This window comes from Apiospora marii (assembly GCF_038362585.1).
Source record: "Apiospora marii strain CBS 49790 chromosome Unknown utg000006l_segment0_segment0, whole genome shotgun sequence".
Classification (NCBI taxonomy): domain Eukaryota; kingdom Fungi; phylum Ascomycota; class Sordariomycetes; order Amphisphaeriales; family Apiosporaceae; genus Apiospora; species Apiospora marii.
This window is the reverse complement of record NW_027117378.1, coordinates 614,978-639,826: the sequence shown is the minus strand read 5'-3', so window position 1 is coordinate 639,826 and position 24,849 is coordinate 614,978. Positions and strand designations below refer to the sequence as shown.

Genomic DNA, 24,849 nt, shown 5'->3' with positions numbered 1-24,849 from the left:
CAGTCTTTGGCGGGGCTGGCGCACGGTTGTTGGGTAGCTGATGCTGCTGGACTCGGACCTAGAAAACTCCTTTTCATCAATGAGGTATGGAGATGAAATAAAGCCCTATGCGTGCATAAACGACCAGAAATTGCCCAATTAATTGAGCGAATTACCTTTTGGAACATTCGGTAGCATTCAATGGTAAGATAGTTCAACGTTGACAAGATCTCAAGTTTGGTATCCGATCCTAGACTGACCACTCCAAAGCCCAGAGTCCAACACGGAGCCCACCATATCTCATCTCAGATCCTTTCGCAGGCCAAGGCAGCAAGCCTCACAAAACGCTTCTACTATTATAATATCTGTTCAACTAATTATCCCTCTGGGTCCTGTGGCACTTTTTATCACATAATATGAAGAATCCGATCTCTCAATCCGCCGTGTGTTTGAGACATAGCTCTCAAGCAGCAAGAAAGGCACTCGCCCCTCCGTATCATCACTTGATCGTTCCTTCTCTGCTCAGGAAGCCACTTTGACCTGTAACATACTGTCACGAATGCCACCACCCGGTTGACGGTTGACTTCAACGCAGGATCCCAAGTGCAACAGGCACCTTTCTCCCTGTCGTGGTCTTTTACCATCTCTTCTTCGATGTCCCAACCCTCGCTAACGCCAAAATGCCGTACACGTTCGTCCAATAATGGCTGGCATTGTCCTCTGCTACAGCCTACGAGTCCTGTATGAATCAGCACCTCCATACTAAACTTGCCGGGAGGAATGACGATGTCGACTGAGGGACCTAGTACTCGATAACACAACCTTATATCTCCTGAGCCAGTAACTTCGGTGACCTCTGGAGTTACCATATTATCAGTGAGCCAAATTTGGTTTGGCTGTGATTCATGTTCAAGGCCACCAGTGTGTTGAGTTTCAAGCCCCAAACCTCCATAACTATCTGGTTCCGTTCCTTCAACACCGTTCGACTCCGGGTCCCCATGTATTTTGCGCGTGAGCCTGGCTTTTTTCATCTTAGGCCTTGGCAGATCGTTGAGATCCGACACAGAGTCGTACAATTTCGGCATGTGAAGCTTGGAATCACCGGGCCTAGCTATATGGCCAGGCACCAAGTTGATAGAGCGGAGGAACTCGGCATTCGTGGATAAGGCTACAAGGCCTTCAATGTAAACAACTAGTCCATCTTTGGCAATAGCTATTTTAGCTCTGTGGTATGCAGACATTGAAGTGCCTTCTGGAGCATCGAAGCCATGGCCCGTAAAGAGGCCGAGAGTGATGGCCAGCATTTCGCCTAACGCCTCGGGACGTTTTGCCATGGCCAAATCCTTGAGCCTTCGTTGTCGTTTGACGAACGGTCTATTAAGCAACCGCCTATGATCGGCGATGGTACCCGTTTCAAAGGCTAGAGGAGCGTTCCGTATATAGAACCACTGAAGACCTCCAACGGTGGGACAAATCCCGTGGGGGTTGTGCAAAGTAGAAATAATGGTCACCAGGTCAACCAGTGTAAATGCCAAGACTAGACGACAACCGAAACAGGTTGGTTGCGGTGGTAGCGTCCTCTCCCTTCGAAGTTGTGAGTCACTATCACCAGCGCAAACGGAGCAACTGCAACTTGCTTGCAAAGTCTCCAAGCTTGTCTCAAGCTCGGCTTCAGCCTCGAGGAAGGAGTTTTCCAGGGCACGATTCATGGCATCTTTCAGTAACGGCAAGTCTAGCTCGGGGAAGATGCTCCCAAAAGACCGGGCCAACCCTCCGCCGAAACCGCTATGAGTAAAGTTGATGAATTCTTCCCGGTCCTGGTCATGGACACCTGCTTCGCCGTCGGCAAAGCCCTGGCGTATTCGAGCTATACTCCCAAATATACCACCCAGCACGTCTTGCTGTTTTAACAACTTGGTGACAATTTTCCCAAACGCGGAGGAAAGATAATAGTCCCACAGAACACGTTGGCGTATTGATAATAACCGAAAGGCATCGGGCGTGTACTCGATGATCTCGTACGGCTCGCAAAGGATATACGTCGAGTCTGTGACAGTAATCTGCGAAATTCCTGCAGATTCTGGACGGCGGAGTCTGATATGAACATTGGCAGAATTTGACGGGTCTTCGCTGTCGACGATCGACGAATTGAAGAGCACATCTTCGCCTTCGTATTCCACTTGTGTTCTGAGATCGAGTATCCAATAGGCGACAGCAGCTATGAAGAGACAGCTACTGCCGCCCTCAATAGTGACTCGACGTTTCGTGCCTTTGGAAACGTCAAAAATGGCGTGGAGGGCCTCGGCCACGTCTCGCGACCGGGAGCAAAGAGCAAGGTCGTAAGGCACCGAAACGCCGCCCATCATTTGGCTCGCAACCCGCGAGAAGGGAGATGCGGATAGGGCTCCACCACAGACTTTGATGAGGGCCTTCATCTGTTGATCCGATGGCTCAGCATCTTCAGGAAACTGAAGCTCCCGCCATAAGGCCGAGAGAATCCGTGCTGCCACCATCTCCGAGTGCATCTCAGCTACAGCAGAGCATAGCGCTATGACTTTGAGTCCGGAAACAGACTCGGTCATGAGCTCGAACACGCTCCTGTACCCGAAACCAAAGTATAGAACCTCTTTGAAAGCCGTGTAGCTGCGCAACCCCGAGATCGCATCCCACATCCTCTGGCGGCCGCGTTCGGGCAACTGGAAGCGGCTAACCAAGTTCATGGCGCCAATGTAGGTGAATGGTTGCAGCCCACCTCCCTGAAGTCGGGCGAGAACGTCGATGGCGAGGGTGCTGTTTGCTTTGACCAGCGCCACCCAGTCGATCTGGCCTTGCTGGACGAAGCCTTCGTCGCTGGTCGGTGGGCTCTCACGCGTCGTGAGCATGTTGGATGGGGGGTCGCGTCTCGACATGGTTGAAAATGGCCAGTGGCTAGTGTCATGAGTCGAATGAATGTGGTTTTCAACGGACTTGACAATCAGACAGGAGTGTTCTTGATGCTTGATGTCAGCTGTCGGATCTCGTTTGCGAGCGGGGTCTCCCAACACAATATGCCTGTACAATTATCGATGATACATCATATTCTGGGCCAATCGGAGGACCTGATATCTTCCGATTGCTACCGTATCAATTCTTCTGTTTACACTTCCCTAAGAGTTCAACAGAACTCACCCCGCTCTTCGTTCCTCTCCTCTGATCAGAGTGACTCGTACCCTTTATATGAGGGATTGGAGAAGTGCTTGAACTCTTATTTATTCCTGCAGCAATTTTCACACTACGCGCCAGACTATTCCAAATCTAATCCTCATCAGTAATTTGAGTCAACATCTGCACTTTTATCCTAAGTTTTTAGGCCTTTCAACATAACATCCTTCCATTCTAATCTTAGTGTTGAAATGGGTGCAGACATCCTCCCACTTCAACTCGAGGTGACGGGCGATGAACCGGCATGTACAGTTTGTCTGAGTATCAAGAAAGTGCTTACCAGCGAAGAGTATTGCACTGAGATCGACATTAGAACCATATATAATGTCCTCGAAAAGCCTTGCCCGGGCCACGACTCTTTACTTCGGTTTCTGTTGCTGGGACTGCCCAAAGATCAAGTATCACCTGATTACCCACTGAAAATCTACGTAAGGGACAATCGTGGCTATCGCGCAAATCTTCAGTTGGCGGGTACCGATCTCATAGAATGGGCGTGGCATCAAGATTACGAGTTGATCCTGGCCAGAGGTTGGGGCAGTCAACCAACAGTCGGACTTGGACGGGCTCTGGATACAGATTGGGTTGACACTGGCTTGCTCCGAGATTGGGTGTGTGAGTGTCTGGTCGATCACCACCACCTCTGCGAAAACCCCCTGAACATTGCCAAGGCCTCACCAGCCTGGCTGATTGACACCACCAGCAACTGCATAGTTGTTGGACGCGGCATCCAGGATTACGTCGCGCTGAGTTACCGATGGGGAAATGCAGCCCATCTCCAGAACGAGACCCGCATTTTGCACGAACTTCAGGCGCCAGGGGCTTTGTTGCAAGCTCGGTTCACCAATCTTGTCTCGCCGACACTGAAACATGCCATTGGGCTGACTCGAGTTCTGGGAGAACAGTACCTATGGGCCGATGCCCTATGCATAGTTCAGGATGATGGCGAACAGAAAAGTAGCCAGTTGCAATTGATGGGGGCTATCTACGCTTCCGCTAAATTAACCATTGTTGCTATCGATGGGGATTCCAACCATGGGATACCAGGGCTTAGGGGTATTTCCAACCCGCGATCCCTTCTGCAACGCAGATTTTCACTAGGAGACACCGACCAGGTTTTCATCAGACAGAATCCCCAGTTCAAGAATGCTCACGGCTGCAGCCCCTATTTTGGACGAGCCTGGACGTTTCAAGAATATTTCCTCTCCAAAAGGTGCCTTATAATTGGAAATAACCAATTTCATTGGGACTGCTCTTGTGCAGCACATCACGAGGATATGCATGGTCCTGATCAGGAGTCCCATTTCAGGAGCAGAGTATTTCAGTTTCCGAAAATACTCTCAGGAATACCGGATTTCAGCGAACTCAGTAGACTACTGGAGGAGTACAACAGCAGAGACCTAACGTTCCCGGAAGATGCCCTAGCAGGTATCACCGGCTTGCTCGAGATACTAGGCCGTTCTTTCGAAGGTGGCTTTATCTATGGACTCGCAGAAACATGCTTCGAATCCGCGTTAATGTGGCATACGAAGAACGATACACCATACATCCAAAGGCGCAGTCATTCGGGGAAGAATCATGCCACACTCGAGGGATCCCAGCTGCCATCTTGGTCATGGCTAGGTTGGAAGGGGGCCATTTGGACTCACGATGAGAACATCGGGGAGTTGGACGACCATAGTCCCATAACAAAACGCATTACCCAATGGTACAGCCAGGAAACCCCCACTTCAAGCGCAAAGCATGCAATTGCATCAAAATATCTGGAACATGACGGCGGTCTTAGGGATTGCGATTCGGAGGTACTGCTCACAAAGGGATGGGTCAAGGAAAGGTTTGATGCTTCGGAGCATGCCAATCCACGATACCCCAATTATCGGTTCGTTGAAAAGCTTGGAGACTATGTTTACAAGCATGCAAATCTGCCTCAAAGGCTATTTTGGCGCCCGTTTCCTGTCAAAGACTTTCAACTAGGTATGGAAGGAAGTCTGCCACAGCAACACCCTTTCATATCTTGTGACACCAAACGTGGGTGGTTTGGCTCCAAGAAGTGTTCCACCAAAGTTTACCCAGACAAATGGCCGATCCCGAATTCTCAAGTATTCATTCTGGGGAAAGACCAAAGGTGCTGTGGATATCTCCAACTGCCATCTGACGCGCACGCTGCCGACTTCCCGGCTGCTGAATTGGACAGTCGTACCTTAGAGCTTGTCGCCATTTGTATTCGGAAAGTACGTCGCAATTATCGCCCTCTCCATGTTCCTTGGTCGAAGGTCCGCCCCCCAGATTATGAGCTATATGGCGTTCTTTGGATTGGATGGAACGACGGAGTCGCATACCGGAAGGGTGTTGGGTACATCTGGAGGAAGGATTGGGAGAACCACGATCTAGAAGACTTTCATCTCATACTAGGCTAGGCCGTGGTATTCCTCGAACGTGAAAGGTGTCATATCGTAACTGATGGTCCCGTGTGTACTGATGACAGCTTAAGGTGAATTCAGATAGAATTCTTTTTTATTTATACTAAACCTCTCCGGTAGATATGAAAGGTTATACGTAATAAGGATATATCTTATCTGTCTCCCTTCTTATTTTTAGAAATGGGGTCTATTAAAAGAGGGAATGCGCACGTGTGGGGTTCTAACCCATGTCCCAATCCCCTGCCTGTCAGCGCCAGCTACGTGTAGCGATCTAAGCCCCTTCCTTCGGCTTGAATGTGACCATTACAGCCATCGACTAGCTATATCTCTCGCGAACCAGCCTGGGTCGGGTGGGACATGCCCAACTGAGGGCGGTTGCTTATGCGGGTACGGGCGCCTGAAAAACAGGCCTGCAACCCTGCTCACGAACATCCCCGGGAGCTGTGCAATACGACTAGGGTTTTCATACTTACTTTATTCCGCCGGTTCTTTGAAACAGTTGCAACTGAATTGCTCGAACAAGAGCTGCATTCAGTCTCCTGAATGATTGCTATTTCGTTAAACGGGCTGAGAAACAGCAGGCCAGCATATTGTCCCTGTCTTCATAGTCTCCCCTCCTCCTCCGACTAAATGACTTAACATACTTCAAGTTTGACGTACATCACAGTTCTTTAATCTATCTCAATTTCATTCCTCTCAATGTCACAGCGACGGCTGTCAAAGGACAGCTGTACGCTGTCCCATCGTCCAACATCACTATCGAGCCCGACAGATGGCTCGCAAGTCTCATTGATGTCCCAGAGCCAAGAGCTTCTCGAATCACCCACGGGGGACAAGCCTGCATATGTCTTTGACGTCGATGGGGTAGAATCGTCCGGCCTCCGCGCAGCTGCCAGCCGCCAGCCCCGGCCCTTCTGGCACAGAGTTGGCGCACGTGGACTCTTGGTGGCTTCTATCGGTTCATTACTGCTTATTGGGTCGGCCCTCTTCCTTTGCTATATATGGCGCGAAGCCTCCGAGGCGCGTAACTCAGAAGGTGGCGGGCCAAGCTTAGCTTGGCAATACATTGTCTTCCGTGGCTGGATCACCAGAGCCGTCACCATCACGGCGACGGTGATGCGCAGCGTGGTAGCGGCTCAAGCTACAATGATTACTGCAATGGTAGCGGCCATAATTATCGAGTCCATCGGAGTCCGTCCGTTCCATCTACCCTTTATGTCCATGGCCAGAACTGCCACTCAATCTCCGGTGACCCTTGCCACATCGATATCTACTAGCTTTCGGGTTTCTCCCGGGACTATTCATGTCCCACTCATTCTCCTCGTTGCAGCATGTCTTCTTACGCTCGGAAGCCAGCTTACTTCAACCATCCTCCTTTCCGACTTTGGAGACGCCAATATCGCGAAACCGGCCGAGCTCACGAATCACCTGGTCTCGGCCAGAACGCCAACTACGCTAGAAGAGCCGTGGAAATCTCCCCCGCAAGCTTTCTGGCGCTTCGCAGAACACCGCGAAACCAACAAAGACGACCAGCAGAAACTACCGCACCTAGCGGACACCGGTCGTACTCTGCGCGCTGCTCTTCCTTGGATCGACAAGAGGTCTCGGGTGAACCTCCGATCTTATGAAGGGGTGGCCGGGGTATGGGATGCCCGGTTCGTTTGTCATAGCCCCAAGTTGACGAACGCGAGCTTTCTTGTGGAATCTGCAACATCAGGCGCTGAAGGGCCTGCTTCAAAGTATGAAGACAGATTTATCAGGGCTCAAGGATCTGTGGTCTACGATGAGCCCGAGTCCCCTCTCCCTCAGGAGGAGCAGCTGGGCCCGGACTTTTACAATTGCTCGATCCCTTGGATTGAGACATATTCCATCTGCAAATTCCCCAGTTCCTCACGTCTGAAGTCTCTAGTATACGAGGCCTCGGAGAATCACACTGGATCAAGCGATGCCGATGGTTACATTCTGTTCTCGTTGGAGTCATCTGACGGTTTACGGGATCTGAGAAATGGTTCCAGACTGAACTTCACTCAAGAGCAAAGTGGCACAGACTGGTCTTCAAGGAGGGACGGTCCATGGACGAGGATTCTCAGCCCCTATGGTGAGAGGGTTCTGTCATTGAGCCATTGCGTGAATGACGGGAACTTATGGAATCTCAATGTTACCATGAACGGGACATCAACAGAATCGGAGCCAGCCCTTGGGTGGACTCCATCCAAGGATTGGTCAGAAGAGTTCCCGGATGGTAATGTCGATACCTTGGAGATCCGGAAGCAGCTCGGAGCCATAAGTCAGACCCTGTCCCCCCAAGCCCGGGGGATACTCTCTCTTCGCCTTGCCAATCCCAATGCAGACGACAAGGCGGCTCTTGATCCCAACGGCAGAATTAATTCGCAAACAACACTCATTGCCTGGGAAGGGTACCAAGGGGGCTTGAACTTCATCCACCGGCAGCTGTTCAACGATGTGCTGAATAGTACATCTGATCCCTCCCCTAGCCATGCAGGCCATCTTCACCGTTTTCCACCAAATGCGATACTTCGACACGAGCTACATGTGGCAGCCACGCTCTGTGGCGAGCTACGTAATTGCCGAGGACGTATCCATACCCGTCACCAACCGGGGGCTTATCTTCGTCGTCGCCATGGCCCTCGCCCACGTAGTCGTCCTCGGTATCACGTTGTTCCTGTTCTTTCGACGCACCGAGGCGACCATGATAGGCAACGCCTGGCAGTCGGTGGCCCAGGCGGTGTCGGACGACACCCTCCCGATCCTGGACCAAGCGGGGGATATGCGAGATAAGGAAGTCAAGAAGGCCCTCGCGGAGTCTAGTGAAGGCGCAGAGATGACCGGCGTTATCCGGAGGCGGCGACAGAACGGCAAGTTTGAATACGGCGAGAAGTGAGAAGTGGTGAAGTGGTCATCCACATGTGGTTCTGCCGTAATTGTAGTCTGGGGACCCGAGCGCTCTTTTCGCTCCGGCCGGAGGATCCTCTATATATAGCCTGCTTGTTTCCAATTGCTCAGGATACGAGCCATGGTCCCGCACGCTAGACGAGACAGGAAGAATCGGTCGGCTGCTGCGCCGAACCGGATCCCTGGTAGAGGGGACGTCCCACGAGAAGGGAACGAGCGTGGCACGTGGTCTATGTACGCCGGTACTTTGCCATCATGGATACGGACCCTGTATCCACTGTGGGGGACCTGTCAGGGTCACATTCGGAACAACTGGCATAGGGAGGAACTGGCGTTCGGAAGGATTGTTATTCGTCGGAGGGATTCGTCCTTATAGTTAATCAGTGTTTTCCAATTCAGCTGGCCCACCTCTAATTAAGTAGCGGGTTGGACCCTCCACGTCCCCTTTTCTGTAGCGGCACCTGATGGGGTACAAATGCCTGGGGTAGGCTGACTGGATCCAATTTCTATCTGGGATCAACAAGCATTGTCGATAATGCTTAACGATGGTAAAGTTCTGATGGCAAAGTTATGATGGCTTTTCCGGCGCTGGTTAACCCAGTTGGCTGGATAGTGCTGGCTAGCATCCAAATAGGATCAATCCTAGATTGAGTCAGAATTGTTCTAAAATGCATTCCCTTGTGTCAATGTTGTCGACAAGTCGGTGTTGAATTATCGCAATAATACGAGCGAGGAGCCGCAGCGCGCACGGGTCGCGGCACCATCCTCAGGCGTTAACGCCCTGTTCGGAATAGCCTCACTGCTTTGGTTGGTAGCGATACCAGGGAGGTGCGGCACGGCAGGAGGCTAACGGGCTTCATGTTTGAAATGGCTTGATGCCAAGGGCGATGCGCTGGTTCTGAATGGGGCTCAATCTGCTGGTTGATGAGAAACACCTCTTGCATCACGCATCTTCTCTCTCTCTCGGCTGCTGGTGCTGTGTACGTTTTCTTATAAATATCTGATGCCTTCTTGTCCTAGAAATGACTGAATGCCACAAGCTCCTCTCACTCGCACACCATCAGCCTCTACGAAGATTACACCATTAACACCTGTTCCATCATCATCACACAAGACCACTCTCCCGAGAACGCCATCATCAACGAATCACCACAACGCAGCCCCTCTCCCCCCTCCGCCTCTACGCCCTGGCCGCCGGCCTCTTGGCCGCCACCGCCCACGCCAGCTCCTGCAACCAAGTCGCCAAGAACGACTTCAGCCACTTCGCCATCGAGGCCGACGGCGTGGGCGACGTCCCCGGCATCTGCGGCGGCCTGTGGGACAACCTGCACCACTCGCACATGTGCGAGATCATGAGCGAGCACTCGTGCGAGGAGACGGCCCCGGGGCACCTGACCTGGAAGTTCGCCGTCTACGGCACCTGCAAAAACGGCATGGTCGAGTCGGCCTGGTGGGAGGCCACCAAGAACCGCTTCGGGGCCATCGACTGCGTCACGGACTGCAGCCGCCGGGGCAGCGGGTGCGATCCCCATAACAGCTGAGGGGGGAAAAGGAGCAGGTCTATGGGCGATGGGTATATGGCATGTAGTGTGGGACTTACGAAGTGTATCTGTTTCTTGGGGGAGCCAGTCTGGCCAACCTTTGTGGTGGGGAGTGGCTTTTTTCCCCTCTCCCTCCCTATCGTGGGAGTTAGAGAGTCATGTATCGGAGGAGCAAGTATTTTGAGAGTGAAACTTGTTTCTAGTTCTGTCCCGGGATATCAGCAATAATGCATATTATTCAAATAAGATCAGTCGCGGTGTGGAAGTACCTGTGCAATGTCTCGTGGAATGTCGAATTGGAACCTTGGTGGCTCCGGGCGTCTAATCATACTAGCTCAAGATAACAAAAGCCCGTTTTCCGAGTTGTTGCAAGCTGGTCGAATTTAAGGATACGAGCCACGATTGGTCTAATCTACAGCTGATAGAATAGGAAGTAAATTGTATATATCTCCTAGTTATAGTTCTTAGGTTAAGATCCGTGCCAAATGGGCGTTGATAAACCTATCATCCTGCATGGGCCCCTCGTGATCAATCGAGGGATCCGTAACGGTTGGCGAGACGTTGTGCAGGGGGGGTGGGGCCCTTCGTAGTCAACGGTCCGTCTTTCCCGCATGGTATGATAATGCTCGACCTTGTGGTGCTCTGATGAGCCCGAACCAAAGTATAAAACCTGTAATGCCCTCAAACCCCGAACTGGCCCGGTCCGGCTGGATTAAGGACTGCAACTACGGGAATGTAATCGCCAAGGAACACCCGATGCGTGGGCAGCAGATCATCAGGGTGTCTGGTTTCTAGCAGATTTCGCCGCCAACTTATGACGAATAGATATTCTGTTCCGATTGGCGTCGACCTAGGGAAAAGTACCATTAGTCGTCTAAAAACAGATTCTAGTGATATCATCTAAAATGCTCTTCAGCATCAATCGATATATATCATAACACGCTCTCCCTACCCCTCTCCTCTTCTGTTTCGTCCTTCATCATTCATCTTCCTTCATCGTTATCAGCAACACCACCATCCTCCACCCATCCCAAAATGCGCCTCCCCACCGCCCTCGTCCTCGCCGCCCAAGCCTCGGCCGTCGCCGTCGAGCCGCGGTCGGACCAGGCCGCCGCCGCGGCCGTCGGCTTCCCGCCCGTCTTCAACCACGGCTGGTGCGGCCTCCACCTGCACATCTACGACCAGCCCAAGAAGTTTGTTTGGGGAGGGGGCGACGTCAAACTCGACGCCAAGGAGCGCGAGGAACGCGGCCTGCCCAAGTACTCCATCCGGGTCCACGACGCCCACCACTCCAAGCGGCTGGAGCAGGAGGGCCGAATACCGGGGCCCGGAGAACGGATCGAGATCAGCTCGGGCGACCTGCCCGAAAAGATCTCCATGTGGCTGACTCCGGAGGACTTGAACCGCGTGGTAAGTTCCCCCCCCCTCCCCTACTGTGGCTGTGCCTTTGTCGGTTGTTGTTGTTGGGGGACCTGCGTTTTACTGACTCGGGGGGGTCTGTGTTTCCCTCTCCCCGCTTGGTAGGGTACGATGCAGTATGGCGCCTCCGACAAATGGACCCTGGGCGCCCCCGGCACCAAGGACGACCGCTGCAGTATCGGCAAGTGGGACAGGCGACGTGCAGATTTCCCGGAAATTGGTTCCGATGCATACACAGTCGACTTGGACTGTGGTTTCGCCTGCTAGGCGCTCGACAGAAACCGAGGGGAAGGGGTGATAGTGGAAACCGGGGGGGCGTCGCCTGCCGCGATGCATGTTAGGGGAATTCTTGTGTCCTGGCCAGGTCGACCTGGTACGGAGGGGAAGGCAGACAGAGGGCGGCGCACCCGAGCAGATTGGACTCTATACTATTTTACTTTGACAATCATCATGCCGGTCTAATTACCCAACTTGGTGGGCTGATTATTCGAGCCTTTTACCAAATACCTGCACTCCCTAGAATGACTGAAGCATAAATGATAAGCAACAGTACAATGACAAATTCAATACTTGTATTGACGTTATCTAAACATACATCGAATCCACTCCTTTCTATAGTGCCGCCCTCTCCTTGTCCTCCGACGACGTCGCCACCACATGCTCATCATGCGCCAGCACGAGCCCGGCCTCGGGATCCACGACCTTCTGGTGATTGTGCGCCGCCGCGACGAGCTCGGGCCGCTCGGCGCTGAGGCGGCGGAACGTGGCCTCGGCGTCCCAGACCCAGGGGGTGGGGGCGGCGAAGAGCAGGTCCATCTCCTCGAGGGTGCGCTGGTTGCTCTCCGGGTACAGGGCCCAGACGACGGGGATGGCGAGCACGTTGCAGGCCCCGAAGATGTGCAGCGTGTTCTCGCCGATGGCGTCGAACATGACGGGGCACAGCAGCGTCAGCCAGCCGTTGCCGATGGACCAGCCCACGACGCCCCACGCGTTGCCCTTGGCCCGCACCTGCAGCGGGAAGATCTCGGCCGGGTACAGCCAGGGCACCGTCAGCCACGTCGCGCCGAAGACGGACGTGAAGATGAAGACGAACGCGGCCGCGGCGGCGCCGTAGGAGCTCGCTTTGGACAGGTCGCCGCTCGCCGTGGCCTCCTGGCCCAGCTTCGAGAAGGCGCCGGCCAGGAACATGGCGAGACCCTGGCCCACGGCGCCCCAGTAGAGCGTCCAGCGGCGGCCGATGCGGTCCAGCGTGAAGACGCAGACGAGCGTGGCGAACATGTAGAAGACGTTGTTGAGGCCGCTGATCCACTGGCTCTTTTCCGTGTCGAAGCCGGCGATGCGGAAAATGGTGGGTGCGTATACAGTGACTTTGAAAAGGGGTGTTAGCAAGATGAGCATGAAGCAGGGTTGTAAAAGGGGCAACACTGACCTCCAGCGATACCAACCCATTCCTGAATGATCTGAAGCCAGATGACCAGTTGCACGCGACGACCGGTATGCAGCTCCCCAGACCCGATCCCGAAGAACATGTGGTAGTACGACGTATGCTTCGACTCCTTCGTCTCGAGCTGCGCAATATTCCGAATATCATTGAACTCGAGGTCCGCCCGCACGGCGTCCTCGCCCGTGCTTCCCCGGAGGCGGCGCAGGATGAACTGGGCCTCGTCGTCGCGGCCCACTTTGACGAGCCAGCGGGGCGACTCGGGCAGGAACCAGACGACGGCCAGCAGGACCAGCAGCGGGATGATCTGAAACGCGATGGGGAACCGCCACCGGAACGCGCTCTCGCCGTTGTCGATGAAGGACAGGCCGAACTCGAGCCAGTAGGCCACCACCACGCCGAAGATGTTGAGGGTGAACTCGATGGCGATGAACTGGCCGCGCGACGTGTGCTCGGCCGTCTCGGTGGCCCAGACGGGCACGATGGCGTTGAGGATGCCGGTGCCGATGCCGTTGACGAAGCGGGCTGTTTTGGTGGGTCAGTGATGGACATCTTCCAATAATGCGTTTCTGGTGTCTGCCACTTACCGCAGATCATCCAGTCATGGTTCATCGCCGAGCACTGCAGCGTAGCCCCGATAATGGCCCAGGCGGCGCCCACGGCGATCGTCTTGATGCGGCCGAGCTTGTCGCCGATCCATCCGCCGAACAGGCAGCCGCACAGGGTGCCCAGGTAGTAGACCGAGACGATGCCGCCCTGCAGGAGCGAGTCGGTGATGATGGGCTCGTTGGTGGCCGGGTCCACGTGCCCGAAGCCCATGAGGTCGATGTAGTCCTTGGCGTTGTTGACGCCGCCCATCATGCCCTGGTCATAGCCGAAGAAGAAGATGGACAGGGCGGCGACGCAGTTGATGGCGACGAGCAGCTTCTGCTTCTCGAGGAAGTTGGCGACATTGAAGCCGGGGAGACGCTCCATTATGATGGCGGTTGTGTTTCTCACTCATGCACAGTCTCTGGTGAAGCTCTTAATTGCTGTGATACGCAACTGTTGGCTGAGTTATTGGTTGCTGAGAGTGACCATAGCCGAGGTTGGGGGGAGAAGTGCAGACACGCCCAGCAAAGCGACGGGTGCGAGGGCACACGATGCTTCATATACGTCACGCGCGTAGATGCAGCCAAGCTCAGGGGGGCAAGGCAAAGTCGACTGACTCGTGAGAACTCGGCACCTGGTTCTTGCCAAGATCCGAAATCGCGCCGAACCCCCAACCTCCGGGATAGGGGGTGGGTAATATTTCGTCCAAAGCGCCTTCGGGGTCATCGCGATTTTGCCCGTTCTTTTCCCCCAGACCCCCGCAGAAACCCCAAGGTCCCCCACTGAATTTCTGGTCGTCTCACCATCACGCGGGCGGTCTGCAGTCGACAAGGAACGAACCCCAGCGAGTGCCCCATTGGCTCCATTTGTTTTCCGTTTTTTGATTGGTTGACCGGAAAGAAACGTTGAAGGGAAGGCGCAAAAAGCTTCAGAGTTCAAGGCTTCGTCTGCCGTAGTGCGGCTTAAGTGTTTACGCGCTCCAATCAGCGTCTGCGGGGGATGGGCTGGAGTACGTATTAGTGGGGTCAAGTTCCCCAGCAGGTGGACACGCCATGACGTTGTCCATTGGATGAATCGAAAGTCTGCCAATGGTTCAGATCTCGACTTTGACGCTAATCTAGTTTTCCATATCTCGAGCTCAGACGGAAGACATGAGACGAGAACCAATGATAATACAATAGCTTTCTTAAGTCTTCGATATGGGTATACATTGGCCGGTCTGCAATTCACATAACTTTTAGTCCCTTCACCCAAAGCCTAGGTATCGTGATGTTCGGCACATGATCGACAACCTTCTAGTTACCCACTGACATTACAAATTGAGATGCATCCATTGTGGGCCCTCTGGCGAAACACTGATGGTTATCAAGATGATGAGATCTCTTGTCCGTAGATCTCTTGTCCGTACACGGCAGCGGCCATCACGACGCTCCCCGAAAGACGTTTACTGGTGAATAATAGCTCGATATGGGATTATGTTCCTGCAATCACAAATGAATGCTGTGTGTACTGCACATTGGAGTCGGCACGTTCGGGAAACAAACTGCCGTGAAGATATGTATTGTGCTAGTTTTTATGAGAACTGGATATCATTAGAAAGAGAATCGCTGCCGCCTCTGGTCAAGTAGTCAAACTCGTATCTACTGTCAGCCCCCCGATCACACTCTATATATCTACCGAATACACCATGTAGTGAATGACCAAATTCTTCGGTCCAGGACAGACCTCCAGAAGAGTTAACCCTTCCTGTTAAGTCTGCCACGCTTCGCCGCTGCAGCGGGACCACTGACAGCACCCTCGTCGTTGTCCCCCCGTTTTCTCTTCGATTTTCTCGGGAGGGAGTTACCCTGGACGGCCTGACCGCCGCCGGGTAGGTTAGGCAGCCGTAGAGTATCCTGGCTGCCACTGCCCTCGCCGGGAGACGACGCCTTTTCGGCAGACCCTCCTTGATCCTCGCCGATTTCCACCACGGCTGTGCGAGTCGGCTCCGGGGTGGCCACGGACATCTCGTCCGCCGAAGACGAGGCCGCTTCGGGCTCATCATTGACAAGGACACGGGGTTTCCCAGTCGGGGATATCTTGCTCTGACGCCTATTGCGACTGAGAATTTCGGAAAAGGCCCGAATTGCCGGCTGTGCAATCATGACCTCCTTGTAATCGAGGTGGTACACCCCGGGCGTGATGTATGAGTCGGTACCTTCCCAAGAGACTGCCTTGGCTTGAATATCCCCGCGCTGGATGAGCTGCTTTAGTTGACTGGCTAATACCTGAATCATGGATTCAGTGATATCGCCGTCGAAGTTGAACCGAAGAAGCAAGTCCCGTGTCCTTCGCTTCATCAAGTTGTCTGCTGCGACTGCCTGATTGGCCTCGGCTGCTTTCTCCTTTGACTCTTCGGTCAGCGGGGCAATCATAATCTTCCGCATGGTGGGGCGGAGCCCTTCCGACAGCCTGGGGCACTGGTCATCCGGGAAGTTCGGCGCGTCGATGTGTATAGTCCGAACTAGCTCTTGGGTGCTGAAGTAGGTGTGCTTCTCGAGGAGATGTTCCAATGACCAGATGAGTGCGCTCGTGAACGACCTGGGACCCGGCGCCTTTGTAGTTGAATTGGCCGACGTGGCTGCGAGGTATTCAAAGGCACGGTGGTTATTGTACGCTCTGACGCCGCGCTCTAGCTCGCCTGCATGGCAGCAGTCGAAGATGACCAGAACGTCCGCGCGTGTTTTCCTGATGAGGGCGTCGGCTGAGTCCCAGACAACCTCATGAGGATCAGTGATGTTCTCACGCGGCATCGTGGTCGACCTATTGGCAATGGGTCAGGCACAGGATCAAGCACATGACGGGAGAGTACGTACGGCGTTAGTTTCAGGATTTCTCGGTCGTTACCAGGCATTCCATACTCTGAAAACCCATGCCCAGCATAGTACACGATTAACAGGGTATTCATGCCGTCTTTTTCGTTGACAAACTTCGCAAGCTGAAAGTTGAGTTGATTCTGTGCCAATGTCTCGGAATCATTGGTCAATACCACTCTGTTCGTCTCAAACTTGAACCTCTCTTTGAAGAGAGTATCCAGGGCAATGACCTGGTATCGTCAGTTACTGGGAAAGTTCAAAGGGGTCTTCAAAACCTACCTCCTCCTCTGTATTCAGGTCATCGATATCTTTGTGCCAGGACAGCAAAAGAACAGATACCTTGCTGTAGGGTATGTATTGGCTTCTGAGCGTTCCCATTTCACCGTCCCATAGAGCCTTGAGGGTAGAGTCACGAGTCTCATCTTCATCCTGATAGTCTTTGGATGGAGACTTGTGCCGATCGAGTGGTTGAGTAGTTGTCCGGCTGGACGAGACGTGGCCGCCCTCAATGGAAGCCATCCTGCCAACAAATTTGGAAGATACTCAGCCGGACAGTTTCCCCCTTTTTACGAGGCAAAGATGGAAGCAATTCGCTGTTCGTTCTCCTGAAAGGTGAGGCCCTGGATATGATTCCTTCTCCTGCTTTATATATGTACCAATCATATCCACAATGTAGTTTTCAGCTGCTGACCGGGCAGATTTCACGGAAACGCTGCGGCAGGGCTTCCCAGCAGGCTGAAACCCCAATACTAGGCTTTCGGTGAGCAGCACAAAATTGCAGGTGCCATGGGGAGATCAATTGGCTGGTCGTGCATGGTGGCTGCTGTAGCGTCTCCATTGAGGCCGTGTTAATCTGCAGCCATGGTTCTCAGATGGGTGGGGGTGAGCCTTACGCTTACTGCACATGGCAAGATGCCGTTTTAAAAAGCTGCCTTGCCCCCAAGCTCTCTTCCAGACCCCCCTTTCCTCTCCATCCCATTTGACAATCACAATCCATAGACTTTTCAGCTCATTCAAAAATTAGCCTTGGCGATGTCTGACCAGCAGGACTCGGATGTGCAGGTAAGTAGTGGTTTTTACACATTGTCGGACTCTGAAACATGAGAGCCTTACCATACTGATACCATGTAGCCCTCTTCGACCCCCGAACACCGGTCAGGCGTTAAGCCTTCAACCGATCCGGTCATTGTGGGTTTTGCTCTCGGCATGTATTTAGCTTGTCATTTACTAACAAGACTCTTCAGTCGAAACAGAAATTTGAACTGGGCGAGAAGATCAAGTTCAGGCCTAGCGCAAAGCTACAGGAGTGGGTTTTCGAAATTGCAGATGCGAGAACAGAGAATGGGGAACAGCAGTACCAGATCAAAGACAAGAACGGACTGTACAACAATGGGGAGTGGCTGACGCAAGAGAAGCTGGATAAACATTATTGATTCGTCGAAATATCAGGCTCTGTCTTATCGAGCCGCATTACCCCGCCCATCCGCCCGGCCTGCGCCCAGGGACAGTGTACGTTAGAAGGGTATCAGATTCAGGCAGGTTTAGCCGCAGCCTGTCTTTTGGCGTACTCGGGTTAGATTATAAACAGAAGATGAACGCTCTAAGCAATCCCCAACACCACGACCTTCTCCTCATGCTGCCCACGTCTTCCCTCGATATAGCCCCAAGCATAGTCTCTCCAAGGCTAATGCTTTGGATATACGCCGGAGTGACATGTCATCCCCTCTTTCTGACGGTCCCGACTTGGAGAAAGGCTTTCCCAGTAGCCCACACACCACAGCGCCATCAGAGGCTACTTTGCAACCATGTCTGCAGGTCGGGCCCACACAAAGTACACCAACCCCAGCATCTTTTCATTGGTGGCCATGGATGAAAAGCAAAGCTCCCGACACAACCAGAGAGCCACGCCACAGGAAGTGTATGTTACCAATTTGATCCATAAGAGCCTGTTGCATGGTTTCTAACGGCCCTTAACCGTGTTGCAGTGAGCTGCAAGGAGAGGAGCTACCGCTCGGTAGCGACGTTTCTTGATAGCGACGAGAACTTCATGATCTATCGCCGCTTTGGATACCTGCACTCTCGCACGCTTCTGAGACTTCAAGACAGGCTGAGAGCGCTAGAGTATAAACTGGACCAGTACGACAATGAAGATGCTGCTGATGAGCGAGAGAAGCTACTCCTCATGTCTAGGGACAGCGATGAAGCAGCGTGCAGGAAACTGATGAAGGATATGCCAGATGTAGTCACACGGACCCAGATCTTGGACGAGATTGAGACGGTCCTGGGAAAATACGGTATGCACCGCATTTATCAGAGATGAGCTCATTGCTGATGCCAATGCAGATGACTGGGTTTTGAAGGCACAGCAAATGGTTTCCCTCAACAGACCAGCTGAACGGGACTACCAGAGTGTCGAATCACACATGCACAACACCAAGCCATTGATGGACGAAGAGTATCGCTTCATCTATCACAAAGAAGACCTGATCACATTGCGAGACGGAAGAGAGATGGCCGTCTTAGATTCCATCACTGAGCGGCTGCTCCAGACTTTCCATTGCCCCCTATTACAGGTAAATACTTCCATACTATCTGACTCCGGCTCTCTGCTGTTGATGACACCATGACTGACGTCCTATCTACATATAGAAAGTCTTCTGCACAAAGGTAATTCGACTCCATTTCACGAAACAGTGTGTATTGTTTCTAACACAAGATCCGCACAGCGTGAGCTGGAGAAGACAGACGATCCAAATGTGTACTACTACAGCAAGAGCCGAAAAGACAGCTTCAACACCGCCATACTATGCCTGGTACTGATAGGCCTCCTCGTCTTGCCCATTTTTGTTCTCTACAATCTGCTGCATGATCACCCCAACCAAAAGTCGTACACAGTAAGCATAGGGGTCCTGCTCGTTTTCGTGCTGGTATTCTCAGCAGTGCTGTCGCTCTTCACCAAGGCAAGGCGCCACGAGATCTTTGCTGCAGCGGCAGGGTGAGTACCTGACCAGAGACTAGCAAAGAACAGAGCTAGACAAGACTGACCTCACACAGGTACGCAGCGGTCCTGGTCGTTTTCTTCGGTAACATTTCGTGAGGGGAGGGCAAGGAAAGAGAAATGAAAGCGATGTCTCCGTGGGCGATCAAAGTTTACACTCTTTATATCAGGTACCCAGGTTTCTAGGTTGATCTCCATTATCGTCGACTAAGCGACTGAGGAATTGGCTAGGCGTTTATGTTTGAATTTTTGTATTGAACCTTTTCGAAATTTCCAGAACTAATATCGAAACAACATTTCAATCTTCACTTTAATAATATAAGAAGATTTCCCGGTCCTTTTAACCGAAACGACGAGTGATATAAGAACGAATTAAAGTAACATAAGAATAGAACGGTCAGCTACATAAACTTGACCAGAGGGACATATTTACAAGTAGATAAGAAAAGGTAGGAGTCGCCGTGTGGTAGCATGCTATGCCCGCTTGAAAGTAGTCCCCTTCGACACGCGGAACAGCCAGTAAAAAAGGAACGTCAAAGCCACGTTGGCCACAATGTAGGCCCAAAGCAGGCTGAAGTTCCGCCAGGCGTCGGTGTAAAATATCTGGAATCCGGCAAGGTAGTCGTCCGTGGTGGCAATGGGACAATACGCGCAGAGCCCGCCACTGTCCGCCTCGGGGTCGCCCCCGACGATGGCCCCGCCGTTCCGGCCCACGAAGGGCCCGAGAAACTCGGCGCAGCTCTGGTTGGCGTAAGCGCCCCCGGAGGGAAGCCGCATGCGGAGGACCTCGGCCGCCGCGCAGACGACGGGCCTGCCCGCCAGCGAGGCCGACATGACACCGCCGATCAGGTAGCTGACGGGCGAGACGCGGTACATGAAGCTCCAGAAGGCGGGGATGTCGGCGGGCCGCACCGCGACGCCCGAGAAGGAGATGCAGAGCAGCCAGAGCAGCGTGGCCAGCACGCCGGCCGTCTCGGCCGTCTCGATCCAGGCGATGCAGAAGTGCGAGAAGGTGCTGGTGAAGAGCAGGTACTGCAGCAGGAACAGGAAGACCTGGCCGCCGCGCGCGGCGGCGTCGGCGGCCGAGCTCGCGTTCTGGGCGAAGCCGACGGGGTAGTACCAGCAGAGGTGGGCGAGGGCGGCCATGAGGCAGTTGTAGAAGGCTTCGACGAGGATGTTGGATAGCAGGAAGGCTGTCCACCGATACATCTTGGACGGGCGCTCCCGGGCCTCGTAAAGGGCGCGCAGCGGCACAAACGTCGGCATGATTTGTTCGTTGAGGTTGCCAAACAGCACGAAGAACATGTAGATGGCGTACATCTGGTTCTGCAATCCCTGGAGGCTGTTCTGGGCGCTGAAGCTGAAGCCGATGTAGAGTGACTGCGGGATTACGAGTGTCAGCAATTGACTGACCTCCCAGATCATCGAAACAGGATACGATGCAAGAAGCTTCCACATACCGAAATGCCGACCATGAGGGTCTTGGACCAGAGATAGGTAGGCGACCGCCAGTAGTGCTTGGCGGTGCGCAGAAGCACCTGCTGGAACTGCGACCAGAAAGAAGTCACAAACTCCTGGCGGAGCGATGGGTCGCTTTCCGTTTCTGATACAGCAGAGGAGGCGTGCCTCAGGCGCGACAGCTCCGACTTGACCGCCTGGTACTCGGGGGACGCCCGCCAAGTTACGAACCAGTCGATGCCTTCTGTGCCGTCAGAGGGTGCCTGAATAACCTCCAACATCCATTCCGCGGGGTTGGCAGCGGCCGGGCACTTCGGTGCCCCGTTTCGCTCGAGATAGTCGATCAGCGTGCGGCTCTCGTCGCCCAGATCTGTGGGAGGATGTCTTCGTTAGCACATAATGTAGAGAGTCAAGGGCGACTTTTACTTTCTTACCTCCAAAATAGGCCGTCCTCCCCCCGGCAGAAAGCAGCAACAACCGATCGAACCGCTGAAACAGCATGGCCGACGGCTGGTGGATGGTACAGAGGACGGCCTGCCCGCCGCGCGTGAGCCTCTCGATGAGGTCGCAAATGGCCCAGGACGTCTGCGCGTCGAGCCCCGACGTGGGCTCGTCGAGGAAGACGAGCAGCTCGGGCCGGGCGGCCAGCTCGACCCCGATGGTCAGCCGCTTGCGCTGCTCCACGTTGAGCCCCTCGCCGGGTATGCCCACGACGGCGCCGGCGAACTCGCGCATGCCCAGTATCTCAATGACCTCGTCGACGTAGGCCAGCTTGTCGACCCTGGAGACAGACGGCGGCTGCCGCAGCAGGGCGCTGAACTCGAGGGCCTCGCGCACCGTCGCCGTCGCCAGGTGCAGGTCTTGCTGCTGGATGTAGCCGACGCGGTGCTGGAAGGAGGCGTCGGTCGGGGCGCCGTCGATGAGGGTGGCGCCGCTCACCACGCCCATGGTCACGCGCGTGGCCAGGACGTCGAGGAGCGTCGTCTTGCCGGCGCCGGAGACGCCCTGTGACTCGTTAGCTTGGGGGTAAGAAAAAGTAGGTACGATCCAATTGCGCTGAGATCTTACCATGAGAGCAGTCGACTTTCCCGGCTTCACCCAGCCGTCGACATGGTCCAGGAGGCGGCGCTCCAGGCCGCCTTTGACCTTGACGTCATAGCAGAGATCCTCCCAGTGGAAGACGGAGGTTCCTTTTGATGCCAGATCTCCTGACTTTTTGGACGGCACGCTCTGGCTCTGGATCTGTGCCACGGCCGGGGTTGACGAGCTGCTGCTAGAGCACTCTCCATCCTCTGTGTCCCCCTCGGAGCCTTTGATAGGCTGGTGCGGCACTGCGCCCCTCCGGAAGACGAGAAACTCCCCTCGGCTCTTGGCCGGAGTCGAGAGCTCGGCAGCGGCAATATAGGTGCCAAAGAGTATGACCAGATATGCAGCCAGTATCCCCACGTTTCTGTTCGGTGGTGGTCAGCAAAGAGGAAGTCAACAAAAAGGGGCAAACAATGATGCCATTTTTGTTGCATGTTACGTTTACTAACCTCCACTTGTTTTCACTCCGATACCCAAACGATATCCCAATATAATCATCCCCACTGACATTGTCCTCGCCAGCCCGCGCCCCCACGACGGAGCAGACGCGCGACCCCGCCCCCAGCCCCTCGTAGCCGGGGCCCCGCGGCACCATGCCCGCGACGCAGGGAAAGGCGCGGCCGCCGAACTCGTTGGCCAGGAGGGCCTCGAAGGCGTAGGCCAGCGGGTTGAGGCGGTACATCCACGCGGACCAGCCGGGCAGGTAGGCGGGCGGGATGCAGAAGCCCGCGTAGATCATGAGGCCGAGGCTGAGCAGGGCGCTGGGCACCATGGCCTGCGCGGGGGTCCGCGTCAGGTAGGCCAGCGTCCGGTACAGGCACGACATGACGAGGGTGGTGAGGTACGTCACCAGCGAGAAGAAGAAGAAGCTGCCCATACCGTCGTCCTGGCGTAGCCCGGTCATGAAGTACACGATCACGTTGAAGACGACCATGTTGGCCGTCTTGTAGGGCAGGTCCATGACGTAGCTGGCGATGGCCTGGGTCGAGAGGCTGTAAAAGGCGTACTTGTGCTGCTTCTCGACGACCGGGCGTTCGGCGTAGACGGTGAGGACCTCCAGCTGGCTGGCAAACGCGTTGAAGAGCAGAGAGAAGAAGATGATGCCGCCCCGGTAGTAAAACGTCGACGTGTCTTGCTTGAGCTGGTAGAACATGCTCCCCAGCATGAGCGCCATGATGATCTGGAACACCAGCGAGGCGATGGTGTAAGCCGGATCGGCCAGGAGCCGCCGCCAGCCGCGCCAGAGATTCAGCGAGACTTGGGCGGCGTAGGAGATGTTGTATGGCGACCGCGCCGGTTGGCTCTTGGCCTGCTCGGTGTGTCGCGACTCCTTGAATTCGGCCAGTCTCTCGTCCGCCGGGTGTTTCAATTGGTAGTTGTCCAGCTCGATGAGGAGGGTCTGGCGCTGCCGACTCTCTTGCCATCGCTTGGCGAACTCGTCGGGGGTGCGAGGGGCGAGGTGCTCGAATCCTGGCTGAACACGACGCTGATTGGGGCTGGTCATGGACGTTAAGAAGTCCGGCGTGGTCTCTCGGTCGGGACCTACAAACAAGGACGTGTGAGCCATTCAAGAGTCGCATTCAAAGGGGGGTTGTTCGCAACCAGTGTCTCCATCCACCTACAATAGAAGCCGAGCTCCTCGAAATAGGCCTTCGCTTCAGCTGTTGGACCGAAATAGATCTGCCTCCCTTCATACAGAACCGTCACTCGGTCGAATAACTGATGATCACTCGTACGTTAATTATTTCTCTCGTCTCCTAGTTCGCAAAAGGGATGTCATGCCCACCCACCTCGTAAGCCCTCTGCGGCGCCTGGTAAATCGCCACCGCCGCGCTAATACCGAGCAGGTCCGCCTGCCCGCGGAGCGTCTCGCAGAAGTTGACGGCGTTGCCGCTATCGAGCCCGCGCGTCGAGTTGTCCCAGCACTGCAGCCGCGCCCCCGCCAGCGCCGCCTCGGCGATGCTCACGCGTTTTCGCTGCCCCCCGCTGACGCCGCGCGTCAGGTAGTCGTCGCCCACGCGCGTGTCGGCCGCGGCGGACAGGCCCAGCACCGCCATGACCACGTCCCGCCACAGGTCCGCCGTCTGCGCCCGCGTCAGGCCCGGCGGCGGCGTCCGGCCCGACCGCGCCCGCGCCGCGAAGGTCAGCGTCTCGCGCACCGTCAGGTGCGCCAGGTTGGCGTCGCGCTCCGCGTTGTACAGCACGTCGCCCCGGAACCGCGTGCGGACGTCTTTGGTCCGGATCCCTGCACGTCGCCTGTTAGCTTGGAGCCGGTGTCATGTTGATAGCCCTTGGGTGCTGTCCGGACCCGTTATAACTCACCTCGGAAGTTCAGGTGGGCGTCGGGGCTCACGCGGAGCCCGGTCGTCTCGCCGGCGATGGTCTTGAGCAGGGTGGAGCACCCCGCGCCCGGCGGGCCCAGGACGAGGAGGAGCTCGCCGTCCTCGACGACGCCCTCGAAGTCGCGCAGGATGGGCGTGTCGTTGGGCCGGCGGCGCGCGCCGCCGAGGCGCCGGGCGACGGAGGTGGCCAGGTCCAGAAGGACGCCGCCGGCGCTCTGCTGGTACTTGGGCGCCGTGCTGCCGATGCCCGACACGGACAGGTTGCTGAACGCGACGCCGAGCTTTCGCTTCTTGGCCGCACCTCCCGAGGCGTCGTCGAAGCCCCAGAGGTCGGCGAGGGACTGGACCCAGCGCTTGGCGTCGAAGGTCGTCGAGTGCGGGTCTAGGTCACCTCCCAGGGAAGGCGTGTACAGCTTGCGGGCGAGCGACTCGATGTCTGCTTCTGTTGACCTCCGTCGGTCTTCCATTTCTCCTGAGGTGCGGTAACACCTGGATACTTTTTCGTGGACCATCTTTACATTAAACAGAATGGTTAGTTATCGGATAAAGATCGGAGGAGTTGGTAAGATGATGGAGTAACATCAAACAGGATGTGATGCATTCTGCGC

The 24,849-nt window shown here is 54.9% G+C and overlaps 9 protein-coding genes across 9 annotated transcripts; 6 read left to right on the top strand and 3 right to left on the bottom strand.

The window, feature by feature from the left end:
- Positions 1-3,371: 3,371 nt before the first annotated feature.
- Positions 3,372-5,594, top strand: PG985_009960 (uncharacterized protein; the record flags this gene model as incomplete). The annotated part of the gene is made up of 1 exon (XM_066829728.1): positions 3,372-5,594. The coding sequence occupies one exon, from the start codon at positions 3,372-3,374 to the stop codon at positions 5,592-5,594; it is 2,223 nt and encodes a 740-aa protein (XP_066682118.1).
- Positions 5,595-6,296: 702 nt separating this feature from the next.
- Positions 6,297-8,499, top strand: PG985_009959 (uncharacterized protein; the record flags this gene model as incomplete). Its single annotated transcript, XM_066829727.1, has 2 exons — positions 6,297-7,884; positions 8,093-8,499. 2 exons carry the CDS (start codon positions 6,297-6,299, stop codon positions 8,497-8,499), a joined length of 1,995 nt encoding a protein of 664 aa, XP_066682117.1.
- Positions 8,500-8,631: 132 nt separating this feature from the next.
- On the top strand, positions 8,632-10,051 carry PG985_009958 (uncharacterized protein; the record flags this gene model as incomplete). Its single annotated transcript, XM_066829726.1, has 2 exons — positions 8,632-8,706; positions 9,671-10,051. 2 exons carry the CDS (start codon positions 8,632-8,634, stop codon positions 10,049-10,051), a joined length of 456 nt encoding a protein of 151 aa, XP_066682116.1.
- Positions 10,052-11,086: 1,035 nt separating this feature from the next.
- PG985_009957 (uncharacterized protein) lies at positions 11,087-11,737 on the top strand (the record flags this gene model as incomplete). The annotated part of the gene is made up of 2 exons (XM_066829725.1): positions 11,087-11,461; positions 11,588-11,737. The coding sequence occupies 2 exons, from the start codon at positions 11,087-11,089 to the stop codon at positions 11,735-11,737; spliced, it is 525 nt and encodes a 174-aa protein (XP_066682115.1).
- Positions 11,738-12,082: 345 nt separating this feature from the next.
- On the bottom strand, positions 12,083-13,886 carry PG985_009956 (mfs monosaccharide protein; the record flags this gene model as incomplete). The annotated part of the gene is made up of 3 exons (XM_066829724.1): positions 12,083-12,837; positions 12,900-13,436; positions 13,499-13,886. 3 exons carry the CDS (start codon positions 13,884-13,886, stop codon positions 12,083-12,085), a joined length of 1,680 nt encoding a protein of 559 aa, XP_066682114.1.
- Positions 13,887-15,238: 1,352 nt separating this feature from the next.
- PG985_009955 (uncharacterized protein) lies at positions 15,239-16,876 on the bottom strand (the record flags this gene model as incomplete). Its single annotated transcript, XM_066829723.1, has 3 exons — positions 15,239-16,304; positions 16,358-16,587; positions 16,637-16,876. 3 exons carry the CDS (start codon positions 16,874-16,876, stop codon positions 15,239-15,241), a joined length of 1,536 nt encoding a protein of 511 aa, XP_066682113.1.
- Positions 16,877-17,389: 513 nt separating this feature from the next.
- Positions 17,390-17,790, top strand: PG985_009954 (uncharacterized protein; the record flags this gene model as incomplete). Its single annotated transcript, XM_066829722.1, has 3 exons — positions 17,390-17,419; positions 17,489-17,545; positions 17,602-17,790. The coding sequence occupies 3 exons, from the start codon at positions 17,390-17,392 to the stop codon at positions 17,788-17,790; spliced, it is 276 nt and encodes a 91-aa protein (XP_066682112.1).
- Positions 17,791-18,162: 372 nt separating this feature from the next.
- Positions 18,163-19,454, top strand: PG985_009953 (uncharacterized protein; the record flags this gene model as incomplete). Its single annotated transcript, XM_066829721.1, has 5 exons — positions 18,163-18,313; positions 18,343-18,651; positions 18,749-18,930; positions 19,084-19,352; positions 19,412-19,454. 5 exons carry the CDS (start codon positions 18,163-18,165, stop codon positions 19,452-19,454), a joined length of 954 nt encoding a protein of 317 aa, XP_066682111.1.
- Positions 19,455-19,829: 375 nt separating this feature from the next.
- Positions 19,830-24,753, bottom strand: PG985_009952 (uncharacterized protein; the record flags this gene model as incomplete). Its single annotated transcript, XM_066829720.1, is given in 9 exon segments — positions 19,830-20,735; positions 20,816-21,183; positions 21,248-21,818; positions 21,882-22,263; positions 22,349-23,369; positions 23,382-23,441; positions 23,522-23,618; positions 23,690-24,144; positions 24,222-24,753. 9 exon segments carry the CDS (start codon positions 24,751-24,753, stop codon positions 19,830-19,832), a joined length of 4,392 nt encoding a protein of 1,463 aa, XP_066682110.1.
- Positions 24,754-24,849: the final 96 nt, after the last annotated feature.